Source organism: Empidonax traillii, unplaced genomic scaffold (assembly GCF_003031625.1).
Source record: "Empidonax traillii isolate 1590-97213 ecotype Southwest subspecies unplaced genomic scaffold, ASM303162v1 scaffold256:size688067, whole genome shotgun sequence".
In the NCBI taxonomy this organism is placed as follows: domain Eukaryota; kingdom Metazoa; phylum Chordata; class Aves; order Passeriformes; family Tyrannidae; genus Empidonax; species Empidonax traillii.
The window spans coordinates 136967-157598 of record NW_020955449.1 but is presented as its reverse complement, the minus strand read 5'-3'; the positions used below and the strand labels follow the sequence as shown (position 1 = coordinate 157598).

General features: G+C 39.1%; 1 protein-coding gene across 4 annotated transcripts in view; it reads right to left on the bottom strand.

Annotated features, from left to right (window-relative positions):
- The window catches only part of SOS1 (SOS Ras/Rac guanine nucleotide exchange factor 1), a 48746-nt gene that overhangs the window by 25190 nt on the left and 2924 nt on the right, over nucleotides 1–20632 (bottom strand). For 2 of the 4 annotated variants that reach the window (XM_027889239.1, XM_027889240.1), the window contains exons 2-9: nucleotides 19501–19785; nucleotides 14009–14134; nucleotides 11751–11882; nucleotides 11061–11225; nucleotides 7816–8025; nucleotides 7208–7351; nucleotides 4626–4736; nucleotides 4418–4516 (exon numbers count right to left, since the gene is read on the bottom strand). In XM_027889239.1, coding sequence (XP_027745040.1) covers nucleotides 4418–4516; nucleotides 4626–4736; nucleotides 7208–7351; nucleotides 7816–8025; nucleotides 11061–11225; nucleotides 11751–11882; nucleotides 14009–14134; nucleotides 19501–19554 — 1041 coding nt within the window. In that variant the 5' untranslated portion in view covers nucleotides 19555–19785. Of the gene's footprint in view, nucleotides 1–4417; nucleotides 4517–4625; nucleotides 4737–7207; nucleotides 7352–7815; nucleotides 8026–11060; nucleotides 11226–11750; nucleotides 11883–14008; nucleotides 14135–19003; nucleotides 19786–20632 lie in introns of all 4 variants that reach the window. The other 2 variants (XM_027889241.1, XM_027889238.1) reach the window with 2 other exon arrangements.

Below are 20632 nucleotides of genomic sequence, written 5' to 3'. Positions count from 1 at the left end.
ACATAGAAAAATTAATGAGCTACATCAGAGAGACCAATTAGTTAGATTGACATTAACTGTGTTTCTGGGAAAAGTGTGCACACGTGCCCCCCCACATGACAAAGTTTTATTTTCCCCAATCAACTTCCCCTGTGGCTGACAAACACTGACTTAAAGAATAAACCCACTAGCATTTAAAGCAGAAAAGAAATACAAATATTGTCAATGAATGCTGACCTCATTTCCCTGGCTGTACCACCTCCAACTTCTACCATAAGACACAACTTCTGAACCTTTACTACATTCCCACTGTAATACAAGTCTTCTTAGTTTAACCATATGAAGAAGTTTCTTAAATTTTTCACCTACTGTCATACTCCAGGAAACCTCTTCTTAGACTTCAGACCAAATTTTACACCACACCAGTTTTTTCTCCCAGAAAACACCCAAATACTCTGTGTCGTCCTTATCACACACTAGCAACAGTTTGGTCAAGCTACACTCCATCCAACAGACAGTCCTCCATCTGTCACAGAGACCTAGAATTGCACGTTATCTCCACTGGATATGATACATCATCCACATCTGAAGTTACACATATAAATTATGTAAAACAGTAATACTTCTGATTTTTATTTATTTCAAACCTGTATTGTGCATACAAGTTACTGTGCTTGGAAATAAGCACTGAATCCAAAGTGACTTCAGAAAGTAAAATCTTTTGCTGACACTAAGTGAATACTTGTCTTAAATAATTCACAGCTAGTTAAAATTTGTGATTTTTTGGTTTTAATAGTAATTGAAGGATTCTTTAAGAATTGTTTAAAGCAAGAGAACCTGTTAATCTCAGTGTCTGTACTAAAGGCAAGCAATTCAGACAGTATTTTGGGACAATGATCTATAATTGCAGATACTGTAAAAGCTTTGCAGACTGCCAAAGTTCAGCTAATTAAGACTCTGTGATTCTCCACCCTGGGTTGGGTTACACCACTTACAGATGTGACTGCAAACCAAATTCATTAAATTTATTACACCCTGGAACATGACACTGGCTCAAACAAGGCTGAGAATGAAAGTGAAGTCAAAACCCAAAATAGTGTGGGATGTGTTGCCCACCACCCCCACACACAGCAAGAAAATTAAGGGATTCAACTAAAGATACCCCAGTCCTAAACTACTAACGTTTTACCACCTTAGGCCTTCTTCAGCAACATGTAACAAATTTAATACCATCAGTAAAAAGACTGGCAAGTTATTTTTCATCTAAGAACAAAGTCTGAAAAAAACCCCAAACCCACACTAGACTCTGGTGTGAAATGAAAGCATCCTGAGATTTTTAGATCATCATAGGTAGAACTCCAACTAAAAAATAATATCAAAGAGACAACAGGTTACCAATTCATGAGTCATGGGAGTCAAGGCTGCATTTGGTTTAAAAAAAACCTTAACTTTTGAAGCTCTCCTATTTCTCAAGAACATACTGTTTCATCTAAGCAAAGTTTATATATGCTTTGCAGCATTCCTACTTGGAAAACTAAGAATTTTAAAGTAATCTTCTATTTATCCAGTGAAATGAAAGAGTATCATACATACATACATACGAACTTACTGCATTCAAAACAGTGCCAAATTCAACTTAAAGGTACTGTAAACTTCTTTCTTCAATTACTCAAGGTCATAAATAACTGCACTGTTTGTACCACTCCACCTTTCACTTAAGAGTCCACACTTCTATTCGCAGAATTCTATGATTTTATGATTCTGAAAAGTCCATTCATATTATCTGAAAATTTACAGAAAAGTGCAGTCTCAAATGAAACTGCTATTTTACATAGTTAATTTACTATATAAAACTTTGAGGACTTCTCATGTTGGTTTGTAATAAATTAGTAGTAGTAGTTTAAATTTACTCATCAAATTAGTAGTAGTTATTTACTCATTAAATTGTATTGCATGTTATAGTCTTATATACATATATATGTTATTATAATCAATATTCTCTTAAGGTCGGGAGACTGTAAGTTGCAGAATGATTCATTAATCTGTCAGCATTGTAAGCTGATAGTCATGTAGCTTGCAGTTCTTAAGTTGGAAAGACAAACTATTGTGCCTGGTTGAATAAGTATTTTGTATCTTACTTTTCTAAAAAGCTTATCGTCTCATAGCACACGCATAAAGTAACGAAGGGAAGGACAAGGATCAAAGGATCAAGAACGAGTGATACAGAGTATCCAAGATGGACATCTGGAAATACCTACACACTAAGCAAGGACTAATTAAAACTATGGAAAGGAAAGCACCTGGCAACTGAAACGGGCCTGCAGGGAAGCCAACCAGAACCAGACCTGCAAACTCGGATCCAATAGAAGGATAACAAGTGACTACGGGAGGGGAACTGATAAGGGAATAAAAGTTACTGGTTTTGTTTACTGCACTTGCATGCCGTGAGTGGAGCAGAGGCCTCCCTGGGCGCCCAGCGAGCTGTTTTGCTTATTTGCATTTTTCATAAATCTTAAATAAATTTTTATTGTTATATTTTAGCCTAATTTCATTTACTTATAACAGGTTGAAGGAAAACACAGCCCTTAGTCCTATGCTAACTTTCCAACAATGCAGTTTTAGCTAAAACCAGAATATTTATTTGTGCATTCCTGGTGCCCTGCCCAACTTCAGGAGGGCTTTAGAGATAGCCATTTAGATAACTATTAGTGAATAGAAATTTACTTTTTTTTTTTCAAATTTGCATAGTTAGAAGGTAACTGAAATGCATTTTAGATACTTCGAAGTACATAACATTCCACAACACAGCTCAAAGAAAAATGCTGACTGTTTAAAGATTCCAGATACAGGGAAGAAAATGTTATTGCTAGCAGAGACTACTTGAGGGAGGGATTCACATGCTGAAGATAATGCCATGAGAGGTAATATCTTCCTCTTCGTGTGCACCTATTATCCATCACTGCCTATGACGTGTATCGGCCACTCACAGACCACGCTGACAGGCGTCTCACTAAAATGTGAGATGAGCAACGTGGTGGGAAGAGAACCTGGAAGGTTATCATATACAGAATAAAATCCAGCCCAACAGTATCAGATTGACACAGAGTGGAGGGGGTGTGGGTAGAGCACGAACGTGAAAAGACAAGAATTTTACAGCTCACGGGTCACAATCACCTTCTGGAGGTGGCCTTAGCTTAGACTCCAGTTTGCCCTAACAAAGGCGAACACAAGCTGCTCCCCATTACGTAAGTACACATGCTCTCCTTCCCCTCTTAAAATTGGCAATGGAAGAAGCAACATAGGATACCTGTGTGTCAGATGACATTAATCCTTCATGTTTTATCTACAGATTGCAAACAAGCTGTATCATACCTCCCTTCCAATGGATTGAAGAAAATGCTTTATATTTCAAAGATGTCTGAAAAGTCAGACCCAACCCATGAACTAAACAAACAGATCAGGCATGCATCCCAAATTTTTTCAAAAAGCATGCTATACAAGATGAGCTATGTGCCAAAGATGCCATGTAGACCTAAATCAGTAAAAATGGTGTTAAAACTATAGACACTTAGACTCAAAGAGGACCTAAGTACTGGGTTGTTCAAAGACAACCAAACAAACATTCAAGGAAACAGATACAGATTTCTTCAGAACAGCAGAGATTTCTTTTTTCTTCTTTTTTTTTTTTTTTTAAACTTCTGATCCAAATTTGCCTATGTATTTGTTTAGAATACTGTGTGCCTTATGAGTTTCCATCAAGTTCAAATGAAGATTCTGCTTGAAAGTTTTCCTCAGAATGCTTTACACTCCTCGAAGTTCATTATTCAACACTGACAAATGCCCCAGAAAAACAATCTGTAGCTATTTGCCTTACAGGTATATGCTCCTGTTGCCTTATCGATGGGAGTCTCATTACAAAAACCCCAAGTAGTACATATATCAAACCAAGCCTTCCCTTTGAAGAAAAGTGGGATGTGCACTGCAAGAACACTGAAGCTTTTATTAAAACAAAATGAAGTCTGAAGGGAACTCTTGCTGTGATCTTAAATTTACAAAGTAACAGCTTGAGAAAGCCTTGGACATCTTCTATAATACAGCCATTTGCCATTATCTCTTAACACTGTTGCAACTATCATTCCAAAAATATGAGTATCTAGATCTCTATTGCTTTCTAAATTAATAGTAGCTTGATTCCTTGACAGAAATCACTAGCTGCTGTAAAATTCCACGGAATTACAAGCTGATATTCAGTTAATTACAGCACGCACCTGCAGAGCACATAACCTGCTTTTCTTTCAACACAGCAGTTTCATTACTGACATTCTAGCAAAAGATTTTACCCCTAACTGAGCACGCAAAGCTCTGGTACCTAACACTGAGAATTATCAAAAAACCAAAACACAAAAACAAACACATCAGATTGACACAACATTCTTACTTTTAGCAGTTCAAAATAATGGAGACAGTGGTAAACAGGGGCAAGGAGCAGCCGGGGTAGAACATACTGGACAGCTTCTTTAAAGCCTTCACCTATTGACTAGAAACAAAATAAGTTTCAGTCTTAAAATAATAAATGCACTGAAGCAACAATGCAATGTAATTAAAATAGTAATATCAATAATATGTCTTACTTAAAGGCAAGTTACCTGTAAATAAAATGCTGCTCCTGGCTTTGATAGTTGACTTAGAAAATGATCATGAAACCCAGGTCGCAAAATATCTTGTGCATACGATTCATATGGATCAAATGCTAGTTCCTAAGAAGAGATACAGAATAATTTTACAACCATAGAATCAGAAAACGGCTTGGGTTGGAAGGGACGTTAAAAATCACGTAGTTCCAACCCCCTGCCACTGGCAGGAAAACCATCAGTTTACAAAACTGACATAAAAGCTAAACTTCCATATTTCTTAAAGAAGATACATATGCTACATAGACTTTTCCAAAACACCCGTAGAGAAGAACAAACTTTTACATGCACAGACTCACGGAGTAAATCAGTCTAAAAGAGATCTCTGGAAGTCAACTGATCCAATTCCCGGTTCAAAGCAGGGCCTACCACAGGGCCAAAGATAAATCCACCATCAAAGCTAGCTGAGGATTCTCAGGGTCTCATCCAATTGAGTTCTGATCAACTCCAAGTAGAGAGGCACCAAAACCTCTCTGGGCAGCCTACTCCAATGTTAAATTGTGCGAGTTGCAGATTTCTTCCCCCCCAGCATCTCATCAGGATTAATCTTTTTACCATTTGTGTGCTCTCTCACTTATCTCACAGCTCTCAACTGTGAAGCCTCAGTAAGAGCCTGCCTCTGTTGTCCTCACACCTTCCCTTCGCCTAACTGAAAACAATAGTAAGATCTCCTTCAGACTTCTCAAGAATAAATAAACCTAGCAATCTCAACTCTTTTTGGGCATCACGGGCCTCAGTTCCTTAACCATCATGGCAACCTTCAAGTATAAGCACATCTCGTACCAGGAAGCCCAAAACTGGACACAGTATACCAGATGTGGTCTCAAGTCCTACACAGAAATGTTCCCTCAGCATGCCAGCTACACATTCCCTATATAACTCAGTAGGTAAGGAGTCTTCACAGACAATTCCTGAGGATCTCCCAGCCCTATCACACAGTACTGCTCCTCAGCCAGGCAGCTGAAACGTCGCACGGGGTTGTTTGGTCCCAAGTGCACAATTTCATTTTGTCTTTACTCAACTCTGTGGGGTTCCCATAGGTCCATTTCTCCAGCCTGTCAGGTCCCCTAAGAAGTACCCCTGTCCTCCTGTGCGTCTCCCCACAATTTGGCGTTGCCTATCAACTAGACGAAGCAGACCTCCTTCCACAACACGAATCTGGACATTAAACAGTATCAAACCCTGAGGAATGCCACTAACCATGGGCCTCCAGGTGGCCTTTGTACCACTGGTAACAGTCCTTCGAAAGCCTGACAGTGCAGCCCATTTCCCACATGCTCTATAACTGAACTAGGTAGGCTGCATCTCACCAAGCTGACTATAAGGATACTACGACAGACTGCGCTGAAGGCCTTGTTTAAGTCCAGATAAGAGATATTAACTGCTCTTCCTCTGTCCATGGAAACAGCCATCTCTTTGAAAGTGGTCAAAACGGTCAGGTACACTTTGTCCTTTGGAAATCTGTGCTGGCTGCTGCCAGCCACCTTCTAGTCCTTCACATGGCTGGGTGTGAATTCCAAAAAGATTTGCTAATCCTCTGAGGGACTGAAGAAAGACTGACCAGCCTCTAGTTTACAGGAACCTCCTCAACAGTGTTTTTGAGATTGGGCATAACACTATCTCCAAAACTCACTTGAGGCCATTTCCTCTTGTCCTATTACTTGCTACCTGGGAGAGGAGACCAATACTCATTTTTTTACAACCTCCTTTCAGGTATCTGTAAAGAGTGATAAGGTCCGCCCTTGGCCTCCTTCTGTCTGGGCTAAACAACCCCAGCTCCCTCAGCTGCTCCGCACAGGACACATTCTCTAGACACTCCACCAGCTTTGTTCCTCTTCTTTGGACACACTCCAGCACCTCTGGATCTTTCCTGTAGTGAGGAGCCCAAGTTCCAATAAACAAGGAACTATGCATGTCCTTGCAGACCAACCCTCTTTTCTCAGAGGCTGCGAATGCATATTCCATGTGTTCTGAACACACTGCCTCTCTCCCAAGAAAGCTAGAGCCTGTGATAAAGAGATGACTCCTACTTGTTCAGAAAAGGGTTGTGCCACTTGTCAATTGGGCAGACTTTGCAGGAGAAGCTTGACCACAGCACGTCCTTTGGTAGCATCCTCCTCTGATTCTGATCCTTAAGCATTCATCCAGCTCATTTATTCCATACCAGAGCTCCCCATACTTGAGCTGATATTTTGTTAGGCAAAGCAGCCCTTTGTCCTTCCACAGCAATCTTGATCTACAGATGATTTACAGGACACTTCCATTTCTGTCAAAGTCTAGTCACAGGATTTTTGTTCAATTTTTTCCACCTGTGCTCTTGAAAGTTTAAACAGCCACTCTAAAAGCTGAGGTTTAGAGACTAAAAAGGTAAGAGCACTCAAAAATGGCTACTTCCTTCATTATTGTGAGGCTGGAAGAAGAGACCTCAAACTCAACAAAGGCAGCTAGAACAGACATGCACTTTACATCTAATTGCAAGTATTAAAATACATATGAATAGCAAAAAAACCCCAAACCAAGTAAGTATTTTTTCTTACCTCTGCCATGTCTTCAAAACAGCTGCCTACTAGTGGGTGAGGACTACCTTCATCTGTCATTTCAACAGTGTCTTCTATATGACCCAATAACTTCACACTAAGCTCATGAATGTCTGATATACGACTAAATATATTTTCCACATCCTGCAAAAAGCAACAGAACAAGACAAAAATCAAATGTGCAAGGCTACTCTGTTATGATGTGGAAGTCAAGAACTTTCCTAAACAGAACAAGATTCTACAATTACTTTATAACATACCTTTTCTACAATTTATATAAGATGATTAAATGTATTTTTAAAATAATGAATATCTATAAATATGTAAAAATTTACAGTTCTTCAAATGTGGCAAAGAACAGTGACAAATCTTAAAATTACAAGCCTGTAAGTGAATATAGCAAATTGAGAGTTTTCTTCCACAGTCCTACAAAACCCATACTTCCCCACAAGTGCTCTTTTATTATTTCCGTTTCAGAACTCAAGACAAATGCTTTCTCTACTACTGATATGTTAAACTGGACAACAGTTGAATTTCAGAAGTATTCATCTACATTTACAGATATTGTAGTAGGTGCTTTTTTTGTTTGTGGTTTGCACAGTACTTACATGAGATGAAAATAGTTTGGAGTTGGAGGCATATGGCTCTCTAAAAACTCTGATAATGAGGTTTAGTTCCCTTATGTATTGTCGAACTTCTGCCATAAATGACTTCACTAGGTCATAATAGGTTTGCTCCCCTGAGGTGGAGGGTTCTTCATCAGATAAAGTTAGTGCACTTAAATCTTCTACATCTTGATGGAACATATCCATTAATACCTAGGTAGCAAAGAGAGGGAAATCCACGAAGTCAGAACCTCTTTTCAAGACTGACCAGTACATTACCAATGAAGAAAACCTATTATTCCCATGAAATCAGACTGATTAGCAGTAAGACTTATGTATTATCACTCTGCAATCAGTTGAGCACTACAGAAGCAATATCTATTGCCATGAATTTGCAAGTCATTATGTGCAGTGGCAATCTCTGAAGATTCCCAGTTATTTAGACCAATCCAGGCATCTCTCCAAGAACGTGGTTCTAAAATCAATTACAATTTTGAAAGGTCTGTGAAGTACACAAAGACAATTAGCATTCAGCTGTATTGTATTACTCTGAATCAGCCATGCACAATCTAAGTTTCTGAAGATGCTACACTATCTGAAGTCAAAAGGTGTGTACATTCTGGCTTTGCAGTTTTAGCTTTAACAGGAAGTCACACGTGATATCACACGTGATCATGCTCAGAATCCTGTGATCTCCCCACAAAGAACACTGGCCTGTTCACAGACTGTACATGGCCCAGTTTCTGTCCTTATCTGCTGAGTTCTCTTGTTAAAATGAACCCTTGGGGAAGGGCACCCACTTCACAAAGCAGTCACATTGCAGAACTACATAGACAAAAGGACCTCTAAAAACTCTGACTACCAGAGGTCCCAATTCATAACCAACTAAGGCTTACCAAACACAAGCAAATCATAATTTAAACTTCTCAACAAAAGTGGATCACTGAACACTTCTTCCAAATATGGTGTCTCAGCCAGGAGTCATTACAATGATGCAGCAAGTGGCAAGCAGATATCACACTCTGGGTTGTTTTCATTACACTCATCGTAATCTTAGAATATCTTAAGGATAAAATAAGTAAATTGACTGCAAATTAGTAAAAGGCATCCTTATTTGAAGTACCTTTAGCAGATAGAAAACCTAAAGAGGGTCCACAAGCAACCCACAATGATGTAGCAAATAACAAGAAGCCAGCCTAAGATACAGTTCAACATAAAAGATGGCTTTATCCTGGGATAGACAGATGGGACAGTATTTATGAACAAATCTGCTGCCCAGCGCTATACTCTTTCCAAGAAGTCATGAAATTTATCAAACAATGTATGTGGAGTTTAAAATAAATGAGAACTTCATTTACTGCTTGCCAGTCTCCATTCCAAACAGATGGAGGTGAAGCCATGGCAACCTGCGCCTGTTACTGACACGACTGATGTCAATCACTGAAAAACTGAGGAAAAGAGTGAAGGATCAAAGCTGTAAACACTCCTCGGGAGAGCCACAGGAGGGAATGCTAACACATTAAACATGAACTAGAGCTTTAAAGTGGAAGAAAACAGAATGGAAAAGTGTTTTTTCAAAATAATTGTAAAACTGGAGATCAAGAATTAAAGTTCTGAATGAGCCACAATGACATTTAGCCTGGTATTTACAGTAAAAGTCGTCTTTCTTAAGAAATGTTATTTAACTAATTATACTATCAACAATTTTTTTAACATCAAGCATGTCACAGGCATTTCTCCAGAGGATGTCAGTTAACCAAGCTGTTGATCACCAGTCTCAGACCAATGAACTATTACGCAAGAGAATACCTGGGGATCTGTAAGTTCAAGAGATGGTCTGGCAGGTTCATCAAACTTGAATACTGGAAGAAACACCTACCTAGGAGAAGTCATTCTTCACCCGTGTCTTGTACTAACACTCCTCAAAAATACACAGGTCTAGTGAGGAGGGAAATGGACACACAGCAGGTTCTTTCTCCTAGTGAGTCAAAGTCCCTGAAACACCCTGGTCTTAAGCTTCTCTGAAAGCATAACAATGGACATTTTGCACTGAGACTGACTTCTGAAGCTCTAAGAACAGAAGGTGGTTCATATTTCAGAGTCAGTGAATGTACACGGAACTCAGGTTAAGAAGAGACTCCTAATTCTGGAGAATGGGACATTACAGTATTACTACTGTAGGAAATTACATGGAACAATGCAGGTATTCAAGGAGGCCCTAACATTTCCAGATTTATTCCACAGATGCAGTTCTAGCACACAGCTGGGAGATTCCAAGCTGTATTCACAAGATGATGTCTCACTATTATGAAATCCATAGAAACAATTTAAAGTAACTACATCCCAGATATTAAACTCCGAGCAATCAGAAGCCCAAGCACACAGTAGAAGAAAACTGGCTTGCATTTTAACAGAGTTTGGTTTTTTTGCATTCAAGACAAAATTTTCCAGATGGATGGATGGCATAAAAGCAAGTGCAAAAGTGCTTGAGGAAAAGATGGCAAACAGGGCCAAGAAACTGTTCCAGCTGTTTTCTTTCAAAAAATAAAATCAAGCAAAAGACATCACTGGTATGACCATGATATACTATGAAGTTTCTCAATGCAACTCAAGGAAAACACCTTAGCAGTACCTTTCACTGGGTTATTCTGCTCAGGCAGTACACCAACAGGCCTGCTTTGGAGCCTTTCAAAAGTTTATTCTGAGTACATATCAGAGTTCCTACAGTGTAATATAATTGAAGTTCCTAAATCATATTTGTTACAGCTCCTCTGCTCACCACCTTTCCTGTGATACCAAGAAGCATGCAGAGACAGCACTTGTTCCTGTCAGCATCCTATGACCAATATTCAAACATGTACCTTCAAACACTGCCCCCGGCAGACATGCCCCAGAGCAAGAGTGACCAAGACTACTGACTGAGAAGCATTTGACTCTTTAACACCTCACCAGGTATCCTAAGGGAAAGTAAAGAAAGGTGAAGTAGGAAGAAGAAGAAGAAAAAAAAAAAGGCATTCATTGAAGCAGAGATAATCTCAACCAAAGATATTAACACAGACAAACACAAAACCACTGAAAGGAGGTGATAAATTGGAAAATCCTCTGACTTCAGCAAGAACCACATTTTATGTCACTAATTTCTTCTTTCAAAGGTACAACATTTCACCTACTCAGTAAGGGATAGACATCGTCCTGTCAAAATTCAACTACAACTTTCTGTTAACATGACAAATGAGGGTTAGGCTTACCTTATCAGCACACATTGCTACTTTAATATCTTGTTTTGTAATCTCATAATGTCTTATATTCCGCACGTAATTCCCAACCAATTTTAAGATGTCTGCAGAAATGTATTCTAATACTGCTACTATGTAAACAGACACTTGGTGGTCAATTTTGTAGCCTAGAACTTCCTGAAAGAGGAAAAAAAAAAAAAAAGCATTCCACTCTTACTCATTTGATGAAACAGACACCACAGGTTACAACTAAAACCTACTCACTAAAGATACACCACACATCCACAGCCTATTTTAAGAACAGAAATACAGTAGTCTGTAGGCCTAGAGAAGAAACAGTGCCATTGTAGATGCTGCTCTACTAGCTGTGGAAGTGTCAACAGCCAACTAAATGTCACAAAAATTTCATTTAAACATTAGGGCTATTTCCACAAGTTTCTTGAGTGTTTTCTTAATCATACAAAATGAACAATGAAACTTATAGCAAATGAGTTCTTGGCTTTGTCCAAAAGAGAATTAACTGGTTTTTAACTGAAAAATAAATATTTTCCATTAACATCACTGGAACGCTTAAAACCGTGTAACAAACAGAAATATTCTTAATCCTTTTCGTCTACATTTCAGGCAGCATGCAGATATTACATGAAACAAAGGTGTCAACTTCTAATTCCATCCTAAAAACAAGGTTACATCACTGCTTACCTTTAACAAGGGATGGATTTTTTCTACTGGAAGAGATAATGGGTTTCTTCGTTTCCTCTTCTCAATAGCAGACTGGGCATCAGCTATTGCCCACTTATCAATAGGATGGGGAAAACTTTTTTGAACACGATCCTTGAAAAAAAACACAACAGCACGACTAAATGGTAAATGCACTATCTGAATGAGCTCAGCAATATTACTACATTCTCAAATTACTTTCCATTACTTAAAGGAACGGTTGCTAATGTTTGCATTTCAACTATAAAAGCTTACAAAATGTGTAAATTTTATCATTTTGGAAAAGGTTTCTCACTACATTCATAAGGCTGTATCAGAATATCAGAGGATTATCTAGTGCTCAAAATTTAAGAAATGCCAGAATTAAGCTGCCACTGACGGCACAGTTTGCTCGCCTTGTGCACATTTCTGTTTTGCCTTTAGTGATCAGCACATGGTCCATCCTGTATACATGCAAACTGCTCTGATGGTGACAACGAACATAACAGGAAAAACAAAATATACAACAGCACCCACATATTCTAAAACAGTTTCAGTCTACAGGTGGACCATATATGCCCCGGTCTTTTTACCCTTTCCTGTCCTCAGTCAGTGCCTGAGGACACCCACATTCTCCCATGCATTGAACAACTCTCCTGCTGGAACTCACACACAGGTCTCTGAGGGTTCAAAAGCTTCACTGTTTTTGGTGGCCCTGGTATTCAGATGCCAGATATTTATTTTCTCAGACAACGCCACATTTTCTTTTTCAGACCACAGTTCCCACTGACTGTTTCAGTTGCAAGTGCTCACTTACGTAAATATGGCTCCTGTTTGAGCAACCGTGAAATGAGGAAGATGAAGTTAATGACCACTTACAAAGAGCTGGTACAGGACAAAGTACACAAACAAGAACTTTCTGACAAAAAATGTGATAGAATACAATTCTATAAAGGTGACACCCAACTTTCTAAAGTGCAGGGGTTTTCTTTTTCTCCCCTCATAACATTTTGGCAAAAGGAAAGCAGAGGTCCTCCCCCTACCAAAAAAAGTCTCATTTACTAAGTGAATACCAATTCACACCCCTAACACAGTCCAGTCTGCTGACTGAACAATGAAGGTGTTCCAGGGGAAACAAAGAATGTGTTTGACCATATAATTAAAGACAGCATCACTGTGTATAAACACAAATGCACAAATGGGGTAAAGAGTGGTTGCTTGATCATCTCTAATCCTTGCATTTCTCCTATCTTCACAGCCCTAAGATTCATAATAGAACATTTTGCGTCAAGTTTTTTGTTAGCATTGTTTAAAACAGCATTAAACAATCTTCCACAGACCTCTTGTCTCTTTTGCTGCCGGACCAGAATGATGTAGCAGAACAGGTCAGCCACAATAGGGGACACTGGGACACCATTAGAGGTGTTCAAAAGAGAAGAGGAAGGACAAAATTCATGACTCTTGAGAGCTTTCAGATAGTTACACCTCTAAGGATTTTTTGTTTGCAAGGGTTTTTTTGCCATCAGTCCATTTTCTTCAGAACATGAGGAAGTCACTTGGCACAGGCCCTGGAAGCAATTACTGGAAACCAACAGGCATACAGCATGCGGAGCTGTAGCCTGGCACCAAAGTCTTCAAATCATGGTTAAGCAGAAAGAGCTACCAAGATATCCTGGTCTTGGAAGCTTCAGTGATTTGTTCCCCAGACAGAAAAACTCAGATCAAGATCTCCTCTTAAAATCAAGCTACTTTTCTGAGCAACAGAGGCTATAGATCTTTGAAAAGGCAATTGTAAGAGAAGAGGTCTCTATGCAGAGGAAAGAAGTGTTCTTAAACTCATTCTGAAAAAGTATCTGAACTATTTTTGTTCAAATTTCTAGGGCAGCAGGGGGTATATCAGCCCAAATTGCCATGCTGAGAAAACAGCACAGAGTCTCAGAGTAAGCAGTTGTAGTCTGCATAGAGTATCAGTGGGGAAAAAAGGTCTTTTGAGAGGAACCAGTCAGCTTTATATACAAAATTTACACTTATCGTCTATTAAACACTAATACGGTTCAGAGATAGTTTTACTGTGCATTGAACAACAAATTCAATTAATAGGAAAATCAGCTATTAGGGAACTCAGCAGGCTTTATGCAGAAGGTTCTGCTACATCAAGATGCATAATTACTGCTTTCCTTTTGCATTGTGAAATGATTAATATAGTACCTTTCATGTAACAGTTCAAATTATTACAGATTTGTAATAAGTGTTCTCTGTACCTCTACATCCAGAAAACTTCTTGGTTGAGCTTGACACAACATATTTAACAACTGAAGAATTAACTCCTCCACATACTGCAACGCATCTTCGGTAGAGGAAAGTTTAGGATGGACTTGCACCTGAACCTATAGGAAATAGAAGAATTCAATCTTTGAGTTTCGCTCTTCCCCCAATCACATGCTTTACTTGCAAAAAAAGATGACAAAACCCGAGCCAAACAACTCAGAACAATCCAACCCAAAACGCAGCTCTATTAAGGCCCATCAGACAAATATGAGTGAAACAATCTCCGGCCCCTGACAGGAATACAAATCTCAAATGTTGTATGTACTCAAATCACTGTAAAAGATGTTTAATGTCAAGAAAACAGCTGATACCTATGCTTACCAGTGCAACTAGGAAAACTTTTAAAGCCCTTCCATATATTTATCTCTCTCCACTAGCTCTTAAACAGCCGTTTTTACAAGACACTCTAGAGGTGGCGTTTCTCTCTTTAAAAGTAATTTTTGTCACACAGTTTAACTTCTGAAACAAGCCTCCAGTATACTTTTCCTTTGCACTTCTGTAGTTCACAAAATAGCACAGTTTTAACCAGACTGAATTTCAGGTACATGAAGCTCAGTGCTTCAGAGTTTAAACAGAACAGGTAGTTTAATCTCAACCCTACACCGATGGCAAATATTATGCCAGAGCAAGCTGACTGCGAACTTTCGCAATGCATCTTTCAGATCCCAATTTCATCATTTTACTGTTCCACTGCACACAATTCAAAATGCTCCAGTTCTCTCAATCACTAACAAAAGAGCCTGAATCACTCTGAACCAAAACCCAACAATCTGTCTCATCCAAATGTTAAATCCATGTCTATATTCAAATAATGGTGCCATAAAGATTTAATTTCACACTTGAGTTTTAATTCCTGTTTGCAGTTGTAGCAAGAACTAAATGTTCTGAAGTTCAAACACACACAACAGCCTCAAATAGAAATCCACCTGCCTGCTAAGGCACTCATTAGTCTGAAAACTTCATGTCTGGGCATAGCCCTGGTGCTCACTTAACTGCTGCTGAGATTCAAAATACGCTAGATCACGCATTTGGCTTCTTGTAGATTGCATGCTCTTATTCAGCAGGTCTTAAAAAACATCTCCAGAAGTTACTGCTTTTTTAACTTTAAAAGCACTCTGGCAAAAATAGAACAGAAGAACTTCTCTCCATTTGACTAGCTAACACAACTATTTTGATTATGCCAACAGTTTCACTTTTCCTAAGAACTTCACCATGCGCAGCTACAGAGTGTGTTTGTGGAGGTACATGAATAACAGCATGCTGAGCAGTCCCAAACATTATTTACAATTCAAACACTGACATCTGAAATGCTGTACCAGCTTGGAACATCTTAACACCAGAAATTACAGACTTGCAAAAGCAACCTCTTAAAAAGCAGAGCTGATCTGAGCTGTCTGGAAGATGCTGCCTTTAATTTTTTTTTCTTTTTTTTCTCTAAAGCAGAACTGAACAAATTTGTATTAGTCTCCCTATATTATACTCTAGCACTTTGTATTTCAAGAAGTGTTAAATTACCAAGTCAATTCACCAGTAAAAACACAGAGCATGATAAACTGGAGTGATGAAGAGCAGGTCTATTTTCTCCTTTGCTCAGAAAACCGATCATACATTTAAATAGCCTCATCACAAGTCTTTCAGTCTGTAACACAGAGTCTATAGGAATAAGAACAAACAAATAAAAATACCACATGAGGCCATAACCTGAAATGTTATGCACAGTCAGCCAAAACAGAGTCAACGATAACCTACTCCTAGCTCGGGAAATAAAAATTTCAAACATTTTCCCTAAGCATTTATGTTTGGGGGCAGCTACACGACTCTTCTCAAAGGCCACTGTCTTCTGGCACTAACAAGCCCTACTTTAATAAAACATCCACCTCAGCAGAAGAAAATATTACAAGTTGTCACTGGCTTGCCAGCATAGCTTATCTATGGTAGGTAGATAGTAAATAAACTTCAATGCTACGTGACATTTAGTATCACTTAGGGTTCAAAGTCATACAAGTGCACAAAGAAAACAACTAGACTAACAAGGAAAATTACAGGATAGTTTGGTGCACAATTATCACAGAAACGTGTAATTTCAGTATCTGCACTACTGTAGTACCCAAAGGCTCAGACTGAGAATGAAACAGTGTTATTTGAGGGTACTCAGTGTAAGACCCGAGAAGTCCATTATCTAAGAGATGATGCAAGACCGGGTAAGATGCAAGATTTAGTACGAGGAGACAAGAAATGGGAACATCTGTTAGCATACACCATCACGTGACTAGTTTAAAAAAAAAAAAAAGGAAAAGATCAAATTACCAGGGGCTTTCCATCTTTCTCATAAAGTCAGATTTTAAATTAAAACCTCTGGGCCACCCTGCCTTATCACCCTTGAAAAGCAGGAGCATGGCTTGAATCCCACCAGATCCTTCAGTCCTATGTTAGGATTATACACGATAAAAACAGACTAACAACTTCTGAAGTGCGATGTTTAGATCAGATTCTTATCCAAACGTTTAACCTCTCCCTTAAATAATGACAGAACCCACCCCTTCCCTCCTACACACACACCAAAATGTCTATCTTATGATAATGGAAATTACTAAAAAAACACTTTAAGAACTTCTAAAAACAGCTTCAATTCTTCAGAATACGCTGACAAATTCTAATGGGCAAATACAATCTACACCAGGTACAAATCCCCGCCACCATGGCTGTTTTCATTCAACTCAATGTGCTCACTTTTTTGAATGCCACTTTTCTCAATCTTTCCTAATTCTCAAAAGAGAGATGACCAGGATTCTCTTTATTTAAAGTGAAACAGAGCCAGAATTTTTTGAACAGCTTTCCAGAATCTGTTCAAGAATAAAAGCAAAGAAGAACAATTTAATGAAAATCCTGAAGGAAAATCCTATTATATGACCACTTGGCTTTTTTTTCCCCCTTTTTTTTTGTCCTCTTCCTTTAAAATCAACGAAAGCAAATAATTTCTATTAGGAATGGCAAGAGCTTAAAAATTAGGCAACCATAGATCTAAACTGGCAGAAAGAGTCAAACCAGTGAAAAAGAAGAATGTGCTTAATGAATAATACAAAGATACCTATAGCTGACATCCCTTTATAACCCTTAGCAAAAACTTATTTTATATAAAACTTTCTCAAACCATTCCTTTCAATCTCTACACATTTCCACAAGCCTCATGGGAGGCGGGAGGAACCTAGACCAAACTCTGAGTAAAGGACTGCAGATCAAACAGCTTCAGGTTATACAGAGGCTTGGTCTCCCACAGGTCCAACACAACTCCAAGGCTGGTCACAAGATGAACCAAATCCCAGTCTAGACTGACACTCAGTAGCTCGTTCTGCATTAGAAAGAGGTGGTTGATAACAGATAAGAAAGGTAGACACAGAGAATTTAACAATCCAATTGATAATAAACCACACGTCCTTAGCAACCGTTTTCAGTCATCTCTTCCTCAGTGGCCATGAGAAAAAGCCTAACTTAGGTTGCTTGTAAACTGAAAAATTCCAATTCAGGATGAAAAAGACTTTCCAAAGACTTCTTAAAGCAACTTCACATGTTACACAAACACTGGCTTAATGCTCCTAAATCATCATTACCAATCAACACAATCAGTTCTCAGTTGGGCTAAATACAGAACACACCAGATAAATCCTATGTGTGAAAGGCTGTGGAGAGAACAACAGTGAACTGAGTCCCATCAGGAGCAGTAGAAGCTTGAGCACCTTCGGGAAAGGGCATAACAAGAAGAAATAATTCTAAAGCCATGTAACAAACTGAAATAAAAATTAAGTATCTACCGATCGCTAGAGATAGTATTTTCGTAACTGGGCAAGACTACCCATCTATTGGCAAGAAATCACAGTATGGCCCAAGAAACAACTCCTGCTAAAGAGCAACTGTGCTTCACTGCTGAGCACACTGCCAGGCTGCCCTGGTGGCAGCTGAAGTGCTTGTAGAAAAAGCGTCTAAAAGGAAAAAAGCATGGGATTTACCATATCATATTGACAATAAAATGGAAGAAACTGTAATGAGATGACAAGCCAAGCCATCTTCAAAAGGATTATCAGAGAGGATAAAAGTTTACTGATCTTAAGTATGTCTCTAAACTGTTCAATTAATGGGTTATTAGTAGAAACGACTTGGCAACAGAGGAAGTTATTCTGGTGAGGAGGGAAGAATTTTTGTCAATTCTGTACCTTCAAAAGTCTTCACTAGTGCTGCAACACTTATTTTTACTCAACATATCTTTTGTTTATTTTCCCCCAATGACTAGAATACTGCTGACAAGCAACTGCTTATCACTAAAACACTTCAGGAGGAAGTATTTTACGTACCCTTTGCCTGGATGAGTGCTCTTGTAGTGGAAGCACTCCTTAAAAAGGTTTTTTCTTCTATTCTCATGCATTTCTCCTGATATTTGGTAACCCTGAGTATGTTTTGCTACCTTGATCAACTAAAAATCCCGTAAATTAAATCAAATACAAACATCTTGGATGCACATTTCAGCAACAACTCACTGAGGATGCAAAAGTTGGATTTTTACTAACATTTCTGCTGATGTCTCAGAAAGGTAGCAGTATTACACTGCACCACTGAACATGTGCAAAAAAACATACAGTAAAGACTTGAACTGTAGAAAGGTCTTAACTTTATCCTCTGTAGGCATCAGAAGAGATCAGAAATTATGAATGCTCTACATCTTCCAAGAAGCAATGCTTAGAATAAGAAGTGTCATCTTGAGTGGCAAGTGACAACTGGTTTGGCACCAATTTGAAGAGCTATATAATTACATGTCAGGTAGAAATATCTTTGTCAGCGAGAGCTTCCTGAGAGCTCCGTAGTCACTGAAGCAGCTTTTCTCATGTCTTTTGCTCCGTGAAAGGCACAGACAACTGACTAGATGATACATGGAGTACCTGGGAGAACGCTGGTCTGGAACAGTTCCCTTAACTGAGGAAGCACATCCCCTTCAGTTGTCAAGCCACATCAGTCCATTTTGAGCACAACAAATTCCAACAGGACCCCTTGTTAATTGCTAAACTGATTCAAAACAACTTGAGGTACAGCAGAACATCCGAACGGTGACAGCGTTCTTTCATTTTTCTCCATCATCACATGGCTAATGGTATCAGCAAAGATGACATGCTTTCTACAGCAGAAATCAATGTGTGAGGGAAGAAGGGCATCAGACACGTGCAGAGAAATTCTGACTCCATAAACAAGTTACACAAACAAGATGAAGCCATGAGGAATGGTGTATAGGAAAAATTATCCGAAAGGTCATGACAGAATGAAGTGTATAAATTCACTAGCAAAGGAACACCAGTGTTGGAAGAGGCATCACTTTGCAGGTGTCCCTTCTGAGTCTGTTTTCCAAGGTGTATTAAAAGCTGTGTATCTCCATCTCCATCACCTGAGAGCTTTGGTGTTTCACATGTCTTGAATCCTTCATCTTCTGCCCCAGCATCAGACCTTCTATCCATCTTTGCAACTACAATTTCAGACACCTGCTGTTATTCTTTCCTCCTTTTCTTGTACCTCATCTCATCACCATGATTATCCTCTTCTACCAGCAAACAAAGATCTCTACAACACTCCTCTTTTGCAGCTTCAAAATAACAGTGACCAGGCAGAGAAGCATCTCAGTTGACATCATTTTCTTCCTAATTGAGTGCACTGGAGTCTATCTTGACAGCATCTGAAGGAGAATCAGAAGAAAAGGAATTACATTACAATCACAATGGTACAAGAGCTGCTTTTTGCAAATGCAGCTGTTCAATGGAGCAAAGACAGCTCTATTGTTAAGGCTCATGTCTAATGAAACACAAGGCATGGTCTCCTAAGAATTGTTTGATGTGAGAAAAGATTTATTCTTACTATATATTCTTGGGTTTGTTCCTCGATAAAAAATAGAATCAAAATAACTAACTGGGAAAAAGACAGCTATTTGGAGTGATTCAACAAGACCTATTTTTTTTAAGAAAGTGATCCTGAGTCTGTAGTTTGAGCTCTGCATTAGGAGCCAGCTCACAGTACAAAAGGGCAATGGCATTTTAATGATTCAGTCCATGTGTGGCAGCTTTCCCCAAGAACTGCAAACACTCCATCCTGTATATGTAGTTTTACAACATTAACTTATATGCCATTCTCCTCATTGGAGCTAATAATTCAATGTAGGTCTTCCCAAACCATTAACTCTAATTTTCAGCTATGCAGGAAATCATCACGACCCTGCCTGTACATCAGCCTGGTTTCAGGTGGAGTTCAGAAAGCAGCATCTGGCCAGCTAAGGGGAGAAGCAAAGGAAAGGTTCTCCTCCGGTAACAAACAGATGTACGTGAGCTCCAGATAACCTGACTCCTACTGGGACAGCAGGCTCTGGCAATTCAGCAGTCAAAGTCACAAGGCACCAGTTTCCCTGCAGGACAGTTGTGCCCTTTGACCTCCCTGGCATACACTGCCACCCCCTCAACCCCACTAGTCCCACACACTGACCTGCAGGCAGAGCTCAGGGCTTTGGTGAACAACACAAGGGGTCAGCGACT